Source organism: Lissotriton vulgaris, chromosome 1_1, assembly GCF_964263255.1.
Source record: "Lissotriton vulgaris chromosome 1_1, aLisVul1.2, whole genome shotgun sequence".
Taxonomy (NCBI): domain Eukaryota; kingdom Metazoa; phylum Chordata; class Amphibia; order Caudata; family Salamandridae; genus Lissotriton; species Lissotriton vulgaris.
The window spans coordinates 994,273,407-994,288,128 of record NC_141685.1 but is presented as its reverse complement, the minus strand read 5'-3'; the positions used below and the strand labels follow the sequence as shown (position 1 = coordinate 994,288,128).

General features: G+C 43.1%; 1 protein-coding gene across 1 annotated transcript in view; it reads right to left on the bottom strand.

Moving 5' to 3' along the window:
* Nucleotides 1–14,722, bottom strand: part of LOC147748368 (epoxide hydrolase 3-like) — a 123,107-nt gene that overhangs the window by 72,601 nt on the left and 35,784 nt on the right. Inside the window, exons 3-5 of the mRNA XM_086960863.1 lie at nt 9,002–9,087; nt 8,137–8,294; nt 6,340–6,468 (exon numbers count right to left, since the gene is read on the bottom strand). Of these exons, the coding sequence (XP_086816989.1) occupies nt 6,340–6,468; nt 8,137–8,294; nt 9,002–9,087 (373 nt within the window). The remainder of the gene's footprint in view (nt 1–6,339; nt 6,469–8,136; nt 8,295–9,001; nt 9,088–14,722) is intronic.

The window sequence follows — 14,722 nt, the reverse complement described above, 5'->3', positions numbered from 1 at the left end:
GCACACCAATTATATATTAAAAACCTGTGTTGTCTCAAGATATTAAGTCAGTCTACATATTATCCACTAACTGCTTGCATAGTGGTCTACTAAAGTTACAGTTTCAAGCCATTTTTGGCTCCGTAGAACATTACACGCATTTGAAATCTAGACACACAAAATACTATCAATCGTGCAGTGTCTGATAGGAAAATTCGTTCTACCTCCCTATAGTGTCTTACTTTGAGGGTATTACATAAGGGTTTGATCCATCTTTCCCTCGGGATTTTGTACGCCGGGCAGAAAAATAAGATGTGTGTAACATTTTCCTTGACCAATGTAACATTTTTACTGAAACTGCATTTGTCTGAGTCTTTCTCAGGAGTCTTGTTGCCCCTTTTAGATTTTTTAACGTTGGTCTGTAGGACCCCATATCTAAATTTGAGATATAATGACTTTGCCACCAGGGGATAAACCTCATCTAAAAAAGATTCAAATTTGGGCTCATCTTTGAACTGGAGGAACCTTATGGATAAGGGTCCTAAACTGGCATCCTGTGCCTTTTTACTATTTATTGTATTTATTGTAAAACTCTGATGATTTTCACCATCCCTCCTTGTTATTATTGTAAAATCATACCAGTAAGAAGTTGTATCATTATGAAAACGCCTTGGATGAAAATGTTTTTTTTTAATGTACCTTTTATGATACGATAGTATCGAAATAAAGAATTGAATTGAAAACAGCAAAAAGGCAAAGAAATTACTTTGTAAAAGGTTTAATTTATGCTGTGTTGTTAAAAATATATAATTACATGTTATAACGTTTTTTTCTTTTCTTTCACAGATCCTAATTCTAAAATAAGCAGTTTACCATAATTTACATTATAAAAAACAACTGAATAAAATGTGTAGCATTTTTTAGATGTATTACTGTTGAGGTAAGTTTAAGTAAGTCTTAAAATACACAATGGCGTGTGTTTGCACACAGTTGAAAAAAGGGAAGATGGATGGAGTAGATTTGTGCCGGAGAATTCCATTGCAGCAGGTATCAAATAGGACACAGCTTCAGAGCACCTGTCTGCAAGACACATGGTATGGTACACACTAGAGACATATGGTGGTCTTGTAGGGCCTGGTAATTTCAGAATTATAAGAAATAAAACTATTTAACTTAAAGCACATCGAGTGTTTTTGCACATGTCACATTAGGCCCCATCTCTTCTCTTCAGTCATATATAAATATGTACTATAAGTGTCCTAAAAGGTAAGAACTTGTAAATGTATCTTGTTCTCTGTTAGCAGTACAGAAATGTACTCCTGTAATAAGAATTAGCCTAGCCATTAACTCTCTTTCATATTTACAAAAAGAGGAAAAGGCACTCTGTATACCTTTTGTTTTTCATGTAAATACAATCTCATCATACACACCACTTTGCGTTGAAAAGGTGTTCTATAGGTGTTGCTGTGCGTGTTTGCACAGAACACTCATAGAAGAAAACACATCTCCAGTTTTATCAAAAGTCATAAATCTGGACGAGTGTGTGAATGCTGCACCATCCTCCAATTGGTGTAGCAAGGCACAACAAGGAGAATTGTTTTCACTTCTCCTAATTTTTTCCTCTTCCAATATATGCTACAATGCACACCATATATTGAAGGGGAAAAATGCCTTTACTGATTGTTTTTGTGCAGGAAGGTGCCCCTTCCTGCACAAAAACAATCTCCGCACGACACAGACATCCTTGCACCATGGTGCAAGGGTGCCTGTGACACCACATGGCTGCAATTTAAGCAGCTGTGGAGAGGGAAGCACAGACTTGCAACATATTTATGTACATATGTTACACCCCTGTGCTTCGGAAGTACCACAGCACGCTGAAGCCAAACACTTTACAGAGTCCTGCTGCAGCATTTCCTTATAATTCTGCACTTATCCATTCACCATACACCACAAATGCTTTCTTTCAGTCAATTATGCACTACACATACATTCATGTAAACTTTCACACACTAGCATACAAGTTTAGCTCTTTTTTTAACCAGAGTAGTTAGTTCTGAAAATAAATTTTTTCTTTCTTTTTGTTGTTTTATATTTTTGGGGGATTTTTTAAACAATTTTTTGATTTTTTTGATTTTTAGTCAAATGAAAAAAAAAACAACGGGATGAACAAAACCATGAACTTTAGGGCAAAAATAACAAACTAACAGTGATGGTTATCCAGTGCCTTGCAAACTAAACCAACAAATTGCTCCCCGTAGCACAGCAATCTATTGTATTTCACGTAATGTATTTTTGCGTTAGCCAGTTGAGGCCGTATGTCCAAATTGGATGTTGAACTGGACGCCCCCGAAGTGTTTGGAGCTTGCGGTGCTGGTGGTACACTCTGCTGCAGTCTTCTGCATTCCTCTCTGGCAAGATTTACTGGATGCATGCATTGCAGATGTTTAAGCATGCTTGCAGTTCCACAAGAATATTTCTTGTTGGAGTCTCCACGAGATAGAACTGACTTGCAAATTTTGCACGTTACCTTCGTGGCATTGACTTTTTTAAGTCCCTCTGGATAAGTAAAACATTTCCAGACAATCAATTCATACTTTTTGGGACATGGTGGTTCTGGAACAAATTCTTCTTCATGAGTGTTCAGAATCTGAAGATTCTTGTTGTGAAGCCATTCTTGATAGTTAGAGCACAACCAGGTCTGCAATCTCCAAAAAATAGTAGGTCTTTTTAGAAGAGGTCTTCTCCCAAGGAAGGTCTAAGAAGAGTGATTGAAATGGGTGGGGTCCTTCAATACCTAGAATAGGAAGTGTTATGAACCAATCAAATCTCTTTCTTTCTGGTCAAATGGTGTCCGCGTAGGGTGCACGCACGCAGCTCGCACCCAGCTCGCACCCAACTCAAAACCCTGCACGACTTCACGAAATTGCATTTATAAGTAATGTAACTTTATTGAAAGTTAAAGAATATTATTGTTATGATTAGTTCAGATAATGTCTTGTCTTAATATTTATATCAAATAAATATATACAAGTTTTTGAACATTAAAAAAATTTGCGGGAGTCGCGCACCCACCACGTCTGATAAGCGTATGACATCACGCGCAACCGCGCGTAATGTGTACATGTCGAGTATGCGCTATGAGTCGCAGAGCGTCCGCGTTGGGAAAGTCATAATCGTCGCACACCGTACGAGGATCCTACAGAACAATCCTAAAATGGCCTACATGTTCCGCGCAGTGAACGAGAAGGGTGTGCTTTGAGTGCGCGAGTCCGAAAAAATTTGAAGAAAAAAAAATAAGAAAATAATATAAATATATTTAAAATAACATAAAAAAATAAAGAAAAATATATATTTTCTTTTTTTAAATACATTTTTATTAAATATGTCTAATGTAATTTGAAAAATAAGATGTCTAAAAAATGGATTAAAAAATATAGTAAAACAATATGAAGAAATAAATATAACAATGAATACAATTAAAAATTGACATTTACAAAGCCTTTGAAATTCACTGAAAAAACATAGGTTTCAGACATGTTATAGTTAGGAATTAGCATTTAAAAAACCCTTTAAAATTCACTGAAAAAACCATAGGTTTTAGGGGTGTTATAGTTAGCTGGACATTTCACTCGTACAAAAGCATTGAAATTCCTCCGTTATAGTCAGTTTTACTAACTATAACTCGCGAGCCTGCAATCTACTGCTGATGATGTCACATATTACATCATTCATGACATGGTCAGTGACATCACTGATGACATCTCAAATGACCTCACTGATGACATCACTGATCACCATTGAACCACTAGCTAGATTGATCCCCTGTGATGCCCAGATCATAGGTTGGGAAGGGTGACAGTTTTGAGGATAAAATCACCCGATTCGCTGATGATGTACTGCTGTTTTTAACGAATCCCTACCTTCAGGGTCCCCACTGACTGCAACTACTAGCCTTTTGTGAAGAAGCATCAGGGCTCCGGCTCAATAAAACACAATCCCTCATGGTTCCAATACATTGAAACGTGGCTTCGCTCTCCTGGCAGGATGGCATATCGATCCACTGCCTCAGCTTTAAATGCTGTGGAGTCATGATAGGTCTCGAGCCGGAGCTTACATGAAGCCCAAGTCTCAGCCTATTAGTCACTTAAATGAAAACAACCTCACATGTTAGGATTCTCTGCCGCTTAATATCCTGGGATGGTTGCCCTATATAAAATTACCATCCTTCCCAGATTCCTATACACCCTCCAAAACTTCCCAATGAAAATCCTTAACACTTTGTTCATAAACCTGACCGAAGGCAATTGCTCTTTTTATGGGCGAAAAAAACAGCTCACATGGCCATGGCTAAATGCAGACTCCCGTCATACGAAGGAGGGATGGGAATGGCTGACATACAATTATACTACCAAGCTGTCCACCTCCTAGTGATTAATGACTGGATGTTAGTGGCTGAAGTCATGCAGCATACCACACAGAACTCTCTGTTTTAGGACTAGACAGAGTGATGGGACTGTTATATGAGGACTCAATCCCCCAAGACCTTCCTGGCACTACTCAACTGGTGTGTCTAACCTGGAGAGCAACACTGCGATTCACGGGATGGTCGGGTAGACTGACCGACCAGACTCTCCTGTGGCACGAGCACCTTCTCTACCACACCACGCAAATGGAAGGGTTCACCAAATAGAACTAGATCAGGACTTCTCACTCTTGGGGAGGTGTGGCACGGAGGTGGCCTAAGCTTCTTTCAGGAGTTACAGATCCAGTTTCACTTCTCTAAAATGCAGTTCCATAAATACCTCCAGCTCCGACACACCCTAGCGGAATACAAACAAATTTGGTGGCCTTATCCGGATACATGTCTCTAGAGGCCAAGCTCCTTATGGGGCCTATTGGAAGTGAAAGAGTCTTGCAACTATACCGAACCTAGGCACTTAACGCCCTGATCCCCTAGGTACTCTTCAACACAAATGGGATGATTGGATGGGCTCCCTTGAAGACACAGATTGGTGCCAGGCCTGCAGGCCTCTCGCGAATTAGCAATTTCCTCTGCCCCCAGATGATACAACTTCAATATTCACACCGCACCTCTGGCTGGTGGGGTGGATGGCGACCTCAGCCTGCCCATACTGTAACTAGACCGGAGCAGATTTCTACTATATGACGCGGCTGTGTCCGGTCATTACTAAATATTGGAGTGTGCTCTGTGATACTCTGTCCAGACTACAGGAATACCATATAACCTTGACACCGAAGCGTATTTTATTGGGAATCATGGAACACCTTGGCAACACCAGAGCAGAAAGGAGGATGGTGGGTATGGCCACCTTGGTGGCAAAAGGGGACGTAGCTCAATTATGGAACCACCCGCCTCCACCCACATTTACTATGTGACTGGTGAACACAACAGGAAGCTCCCATATATGCGGCGAGGGGCTGTCCACAGAAACATACGAAAATTTAGGGTAAATGGTGGGAATACTACGGTTCGGGCGTAAACATGCTAAATGCTTCTTAATGCTTTGTACTGAAGTTTGTATATGGAAATGTTATACTCTGTATGGGCCAGCTGGTGCCTCAGGTTGTTGTTCAGTTTATGGATTGTGATTGTATAAAAAAATAATAAAATTGATTACCCAACAAATATAATTTACAAAATCATCGCCGGTTTGAGTGTACCTTTTCTGTTACTAACTTATATGGGGGGATGTTTTTGTAAGCTAGATTTAGAATATGATGCAGTGCTTAATTTGTAAAAACATAAGTGCCAGGGCCCTCGTCAGGAGCCTTTGCAGATTGCAACACCCATTGCCCATGCCAACGATGCCAACGACCATACGTGCACAACTACTAACCATCACAATCCTATAAGTGTGATAATTCAGACTACACCAGGCCTACAAAGCCATAAAAAGTGCTTGGGAGGTAGGTATTGGTCGCTTGTAATGAATATTGAATTAATGAACAACTGTTGTTCTGCTTGTCTCTCAATAACTGAAACATCCCCACCATATGGTAAACTGTCACAAGTGCCGGTGTTAACAATTAAGTGCTGGTGCCGAGCACCGGAAGCCTCCGGCACAAATTAAGCACTTTATTTATGTCAGACAATATTCTGGTACAACACCTAATGTAATCCGGTTTCCACTGGATGCCCCACTCGCAGCACTGTTAAGAGTACTTCATGTCATTTCATGCTCAGGATGCTCCTGCTACAGCTAAAAAGCTCTCTGTGAAGTTGTTGGTTGTAGCTGCATCTGATCTACATCAAATACCAAAAGACCTCTGAAAAATAAAAGCCTAGGAGAGGATTGTTTGTTTATGATCAGCTTTCTGAATTGGTTCAAACTGTACCTTGGAACGCGGGCAGATGCGGTGCATTCATCACGATGAGTTTAGACACCATTGCAGGGTGGTACACAGCAAACATCCAGGACAGGATTCCACCCCAGTCATGGCCGACAAGGACACACTGGCTGTAGCCTGTGGAGAGCAGAGAGAGAAAAGGCTTAACAAGAATGGAAGAGCTCAGCAAGATGACGAGAGAAGTAGACGTTCCCCCTCATGCTGAAGATGCACAACTTATGATCAACAATGTGTGTAAGGAGACTGAGGTTGCATCACAAGACCGTGAGGCTGCAGATCCCTGTGTGATGCGAACATAAACCTTTGGATTAGTGAGAAAAAAACATCGAAAAGGGCTATTAAGTTAATTCACAATGTCCACATTAGACAACTGATGATCATCCTTCATGGAAGGGAGAGGCCAAAGTGGGAAGGATCAAGATGCAGGGTCTGTCGAAGTGAGCAGGCAGAATTGTCACACTGCAGTCCTCCAATTAATAAAACCAACTAAACATTAGCAAAGCAGGGTAAATTAAATCATAACTGCAACTCTTAAAAGGCGACAGGCGTACATTGTCATAAATACAAAATTCCGATTTTGGTAACCAGAACAGGGAAAGTAAATATTACCAACAGACAGGGAAAAGGATTAGGAATGCATCAAAGACACCAGTGGTGGCCTCAAACTCGAAAGAAGACTATTGTACTTCTTAGGTCCAATATTGGAATTATTACAGTTGAAAGAACAGCTACAACTAGAAATTAAAAAATATAAGATGCCTTACAAAAAATAAGGTCAAAGGACTAAATATTAATATTGGAAACTAAGGTCCTTTAACTGTGCAACAGATGGACCATCCTACCCCTTCACGTAACTTTCTGGCTGACCCTCTGTTCCACTCGGCACTAGTTGCCATGGGTACGACCGCCATTCTACAGCAGGCCTTACAAGCAGTCATTCCACAGACTGCTCTTGGCCCAGCTTGTTTCATCACTTGGCTTGAAAGGACAGCCCCCATGTAATTCAGGCCCTAAGTATTGCACTTGGGGGTGAGCAGTTGGTCATGGGAATCGTTTTGCCTGAACAGACTGGTATCACGTTGCCCAGGGATTATCACAGTGGTCAAGTCGGCACATGGGTACCCATGAGAATTAAAAAGTAGCTTTGCTCCCACCCAAGACACTGACATGGCCCAACCCGAATACAGCCCGCCACGGGATCTCATCCCTCCTGCCCAGTCTTCCTCTCAGGCTAGAAACAACTAACAGAGCTGGGACGCACATGTTTCCAAAGTCTTCTTAGGACTCCTATCCCTACAGAGTGACATCTTTGAGCAACCCTAGCAAACAAAATGAATCTGAATATTAGTTAGCAAAGAAAAGAAATACTTATTACAATATAGAGGAAGTGCAAGCTATTCAAATATTGCATTAATACCGATTTATAAATGCTACTGCCAAAACTTTCCCTAAATTATACAAATAAATCTGGTGCATACTCCCCTGCAGGTGGGACTAATATATTGTTTAAAAGTTGTCTGAGACTAGAAGCTATTGAAGTTGAGTAGTCTCCTTTGGCCACGATGTGAACATGTAAACTACCAGAAGAGGGCAGCATAGTATGAATAATGCTTCTGTAATACACACATTTAGTCTTAAAAAAACATAGGGATCCCGGCCTTCTAAACACATGCCATATAAGAAGGCTTGTCCCAGTACGCTGACAAGTGCTACGAAATACAATAAATTATTAACTAAAAGCAGGAACTGAGCTGCCTATTTGAAGCCATGTACTTGTGTTATTACCTAGAGCTTCAAGGAAATCTTTGATGTCAGCCACCAGGGTGTCCAGCTTGTAGTTGTCACGTCCAGTGGGAGCATCTGTGCCCCCATATCCTCGCAGGTCCATGGCTACCACCCAGTGCTTGCTGCGGAACGCCTCCAGCTGATAGCGCCAGGAGAACCTGCATGCAGAAAAGACTTCTGTCACCAGAGCATGTGTGTGGAAAAGAAGGCGAGATTAAAATGGAAGGAAAGCTGGTGAGCAAGCTTGAGGAAATGAGAGCGCGTAGGGAGGAGAGAGAGATGCCAAGCTAGCAACAACGTGTGAGGGAGAAAGAGAGTGAAAGATGTACAGAGCAAGCTGGAGAATGTGTGAGTACTGAAGAGCGATAGTGGGAGAAAGAGGGGACTCATCCTACATGGGCACAAGTCATCAACCCTGCTGAATAAATAAAACAAGCAGAAAATAAGAGCCTTGCACATACCATACCCTCAAAGCACGCACAAGAAGTATGAGGGAGAAAGACACAGGGGAGCAGATACCAATCAAGAACAGAAATGCTACATACCACTAAAAGAGAGGCAGGGGGCACTCAAGAGACCTGGGTAGGCAACAATCCGGCAGTGGAGACAGACACGCTCAGCGCCAGCACTTGAGAAGTTAAGAGACGAAAGGCCAAAGGAAAATGGTGCATTGAAGGAAACACCATTTTTGCTGGGCATGGTAACATTTTACAAACTCATTTCACTAGCACAGGGTTTGTGCCTTATGTGCCACATACCATCCCGACTAGGGGCTACTCGGCAATACACATTCGCTCAGTATTCAGTGCCAACCCAACTGAGGCCACTATCCCCAAGGTAGTGAAAATCAAGGCGGTCTCTTTACCAGTTCTCCGGGAACCCATGAAGAAGCAGCATCAGTGGGTTGCCTCTCTCACCAGACGCCACATAGTGGAAGCGGATTCCCGAGCCCTGAGGTGCAAAAGATAGTAGCACGACTTCAACAAGATGGAGTACAAATGCAGAGACGAAAATACAGAAAGCATTACAACATTGAGGTAAAAGCAATTCAAAGAAAAACTGTATCATTCAGATGATGCAGCACACAACTGCCATGAAGTCTAGTTAAAGAACAGCTAGAATTTAGGTGCCCGAGTCACAAAGGTAAGTTTGTGTAAATCTACTCCTGGGTAGGTCTCTACTGCAGCTTGGTGTAAACTGCTCTTTTTTACTGTTCACCATTTCCAATGGAGATTTACACGTAGGCATAGATTTACGAGTCTCCGCCTCCCTCCTTGAATGAGTGGAGCCTCCTACAACTGAATTTAGAACCATAAAGTTACTATAAGTAAATGTATGACCATTTTTTACGTTCTGCCCGTTTGGTTGAGATGTTCATCACAGGGACGAAGATCTCCGAATGGAAGAGAATAAGCAAATACTATACATATTACCCGAATTACACACACTTGACACCCATTCACTTAGAAAACAGATAAGTACAGCCCACTTCCTAGACTCTGAGCCCTTACCCTTAGTTTGCGTGACCAATAGGAATCACTTGAAGCAGCCAGGATGCAGAACAAAACACTCAAGAGGAATTTCAGCCCTGGTGGTAACATCTGTGGTCAAACAGTACATGCTGCCTCCCGATTACCACAATGGAGAGAAGAAGGTGGCCATGTGGCCAGCTAACACAGACTCTGTAAATGCATTGTTGGAGGAGGCATGCACTATGAGAGATATAAAGAATTTCAGGATTAGGGGAGGCTGGTGAAGGAGAAGTTCAACAGAATACAGGTGGCAAAGATCATTCCCGGAGGCAGAACTGGGTTCCGTCTCTGTCTAGTTACTCAGGAGCACTATGTCCCTTTCACAATGCACTCTATCCTTCTAAATTGCCTGCATGTGGCAGAGAAGCCTAATACAGGGCCACAGGATTTATGCCACTCAGCAGCTGCAGCATTTTCGGCATAATTATGAATTTGGCGCACTTGCCAAATAATCCATGCTCTGATGAACAATCTGCTAATTTTAACAGACAAAAAACAGTTTGATGAAATAAATCAAATGTTACGTAACTAAAAAGTCTTTGACACATCACATGTTGCTGTGCAGTGGAAGGCCCTTTGCAAAGGTTGACTGGTCAACTTTTAGTTGCTTATTGAGTTTTAAACTAGTACTAATAAAGATGAAAACTTTGCCCAGCCATGTTAATGTATAAAAATGACATCATATTAAAATATTACAATCCCAAAATGTGCTGCATTGCGCCGCATGATTTGCTTTTCTTGCCCCCTAACTGAGGGTCTCATGTACAAATATTTCAAATAAGAATTTGTTAATTAAAATTAACAATGATTTGTAATGTGCAATTTTGTATTTGGAATGTATAAAAATGGAGTAAGTAAAAGTGGTCGCAATTTGCGCACTGACTTCTACTCAATGCACTGACATTTTTTTCCAAACTAATCTATGTCCTAATAGGTCATTTAAAAAAATACAGAATCGCAGAGGGTCATAATTCTCCCTACCTCATCACTATTTATGAAGCAGATCGCAAATTGCAACTTACTAAGTCTGGCCACAATCACAAGGATGTTAGCCTGCTGGATTTAACAGGCCACCATGTCTGTGATTGCTTTTTATATGAAGCCTTTTTGTTTGATTAAATGCATCCCGTTTTCCTTAAAAGATAACAGGATGTTTTAAAAAAAAGTTGCATAACCTTTTTAGGTCTCGCCTGTCAATGCGCCTGCGTATTGAGCTTGCGAGAATATAGGGGCTTATCCAGAGGTTAACCAAACTGGCGATTTCGTCCAGTGCTAGTGAAAAGCAAGCTCAATGCGCAAGCGCATTGACATAAAGCGCGTGCACATCAAAGCCAGCCATCTGTTCCCCAGCTCCTCCCTCCTCCCCCAATTATTCACGGCCGGCCGGCCGTACTTTCACTTTCACGGCCGCCAGGCCATGTCTCTCGTTTCTGCAGCGCTGCGCCAATGCTTGTTTATTTACCGCCGTGCAAAACTGTGTTTCTTAACTTCTACTGACCATGTTGTACATCTCTCCCCACCAACTGTGTTCCGTACATGTTTGTACTTATGTTCCTGCAGCCCTTCCACTGGCTGACAGGCTTTTTTCTCCATTCAGTGGCTTAATTGTCTAACTTGTCTTGTACCAAGGTTTCGTTTTGTTTTGCTTCACAACGTTGGCTCAGACCTCCTCTTTGCCTTGATCCCTCGTCTGAGACGTCCTCCGGCCCTCCCAGCTCCCTCCCACTCAGCGCTTACCACCCCCCTCAATCACGCCTATTCCCACACGTCATAACCATTCTTCTCCACTCCCAACGCCGTGCCAAACGCGGAAGTCGTTTCCAGCCCGATTAGCTGCTGGGATCGCATACCGGATTCACTCCATACAGTGACAACGATTGAACCAGGTATGCTTACTGCACCCCCTTTACCCACCAACCCTACTCGTACCGCTCCGTTTTCCCTTGTACACTAATCACCCCCTGTCTTCCTCCCGCAGGTCCTGTTCGCTCAACTCCACGATCAACCCGATCGCCATCGTATTCAGAGACGTCCGACTCCGGCGCTCCGATCTACATGCCCATAAGTTAGTACCCCTGCCACGACCCCTGCGCCCCACCCCCTGCCCCACTCTTCGTACTTTTTGCCGACCAGCACCTTTCTCATTCCAGATCTCCCCAGGAAGAAGCTTGCTTGCTTCCCTTTTTCGAATCCATGTTGCCGATCCACTACCCCGCCTTGACTTCCTCCTACCTCCAGGTATGATGGTCCCGCATCCCTTCAAACCCTTCCCTGCTGTCCCGCTTTCTCATCCATTGCTACTGACCGATCACCTACACGGCACCCCTCGGTCTCTTAATCTGCCAGCCTGCCTCCCTCCTCCACCCATTTGCACGCACGCCACCTCACTGCCCTCCAGCCTCCTTGCCCGCCGCACCATCACTTCACCCAGTAGCCTCCTTGTATAGATGACACGCCACCGATACTCCATTAGCGGCCCCCAAGCACTTGGCATTTTGTCACCCCGTTGCCCCTGTGCGCTACCCCCTTGCGCCATCTGCTCCCTTCCACCTCTCTCGCCCCACTCTCCCAGTCCATCTCTGCTTCTGCGCTCCCGGGGATTGCTCCAGATTCCCCCCACCCCCTCCGGGCATAGCCATCATTTATCCCCCCTGGGACCGACACACTGTCCGAAGGGAATTAGCGAGTTCTTCCACACGCTTTGGCCCTTACCCAGCCTCGGGCCTCTGCACCCCCGCCCAGTCAGTAAGCATGGCTACCATATTAAAAACAAGCCCAAAGTACATGCTGTATGTTTTTTAGGCCTTAAAACAAGTTACTTGGTTTTTTAGGTCCCACTCTGGAACAGACCATGCCCGACCCCCGGCCTGTCCTCCCATCGCCCGCCGAACTGCACCACAACCCAAACGGCCTCAAAAGGATTAAAGGCCCCTGCTGCGACCACCCCCTTAATGCAATGTCTCTCCCCTCCTGTACCCATCCCCTTTTCGCCTCCTCCCAAACCATGCGACCCTCCACCTCCCTCACCCATCCAAACTGCGAGCCCAACTCCGCCCCACTGAAACCTCAGGCCCTTTCCCCACTCTCCCCAATTAGCCCCCCACAATGCCGAAAGCTTGTTTTTAGTGGGTGGCAAAAAAGCAGCTCGTCCCCAGCTGCTTTGACTGTTGTCACACAGCTCTTCTCTCTTAGCACGGTGGCTCCTTAACTCAGTTCCTTGGCTGCTCCACCTTTACAGACACCCACCCTGCCTGACATTGTACCTCTCGCAAATGACGAGCGCTGTCAAAGGCAGTAGGGTCTGGATTGTATGTATCGTTGACATTACAAATGCTATAGGTGTCACATTTGAAAAAGTATAAAGTATTGCCATTGTAAATGACAAAGCTATTACTTTTGCACGTTTCAAGACCCACACATTAACATAAATTTGTCAATTACAAAACCAATAGCTCCAACTTTTCTATTGCGAGACCTATTGCATTTCCAATGCTTGTTTTACGAGTAGTCAGTGGTCCAATGGACCACTGCCTACTCCTAAACAACGTCTTTGTCTGCATTTACAAGGGGGAATGGGTTTGTGAATGGCTTGCCACGTCCTTTGAGTGGATGGTAAAACGCTAACGTTTTGGGACCGGATTTCGGTTGCAAAATAATATTACATGCTGTAAGGATCCAGTATTTGGCAGGGACTCTGTTAACATGCCCCTTCCCAATAGCGATTCCTAAAGGAAGCCCCTTTAGGAATCGCTAAACAGGAACAGGAGCCCCTCAGTGTACCCAGCTGCATAATGTGGTCCTCCCCTGTCGCATAATTCCAGTGGCCCTGCCCTAACATAAGGCCATGTAAGAACTCAACCCAGTCTTTATCCCTACAAGCTATTCTGTTCTACCTCATTCTACAGTTATAAAGATGTCGAACACACTATCTTCCTCTCATACAGTCACCATCACAAGTAATTTGACTGCCGCAAGGAAAACTTCCTAATACAGCAGTAATTTCAAAAAGCAACCCTACAACACACGCAGGTAGGTCACAATGCTGTCAATGCCTTTCACACAATATATGGGAATTATATAACTTTGTTTGTTTGACCATACAGGGTTTTTTTTTTTTGTGGTTTAATTTAGATGTACAAATTCAATTACCTAAAACTTATATTGTCATGTTTTTAACAACAATATGCTCACTCACTTTTTCTTTTAATCCACTTTAAAGGGCTTGTGTTGTCGTTTCATCTACCACCCTACACTAACTCTACTTCTGCTCCTAGCCCATCACCAAAACCGACACTGCCCACACCCAGCACACAGGTGGATGGTAGAGACTGGTAAGTAGGATTGTGTTCTTTTGGGTTTGTGTCAAACATATACCTCTCTTCATAGGTGAAAGTAGAGGGTTATGTCTACTATTACATATCTGAATTCCCACCCTCATTCGCATTTTATTGAATTATTGACTCTAAAATCCTCTGCCACTTGTATTAATGTTACGACATGGCACTGTAATATCAGCACACAGTCGTTCCTTTAGTCCAGTTGATAATGTCCAGTAGAGGGCCATGTGTTTTACAGTGTATCAAACAAGATATTGTACCAACAGAATAGATGTGTTTTGATGTCTCATTGCTCTGTATATTCCTCTCTTGTTGGTAACAGTGAGACAACAGCGTTTGGTGCCCCCAGTACAACCAACACCACATATGACATATTGCCAGCAACAGTTCAACCCTCTACCATCCATTGGTTCATTAAGTCTGTGAACATGTGACAGTTGCAACTATATTTCACTACAAGTAACATCTTAGCATCGTGTATGTGTTTTTTTTTAAATGCGTGCTTTTTAATTTCTTTCTTAGGGAACACTGCTTAACTCATGTGCATCTCTCTGTATGACATTATTTGTGTCAAATGCCAATGTTAAACTTTGATTCATAACTGCCTGGCTTAGATTTCACAGTAATCTTCTCGCCAGCTGCTATATCTAGGGCTACCTTGCCACCACCTTCTTCAAAAACACTTGTTCAGCAGCTGCCATTAAGGAGTTTATCCAC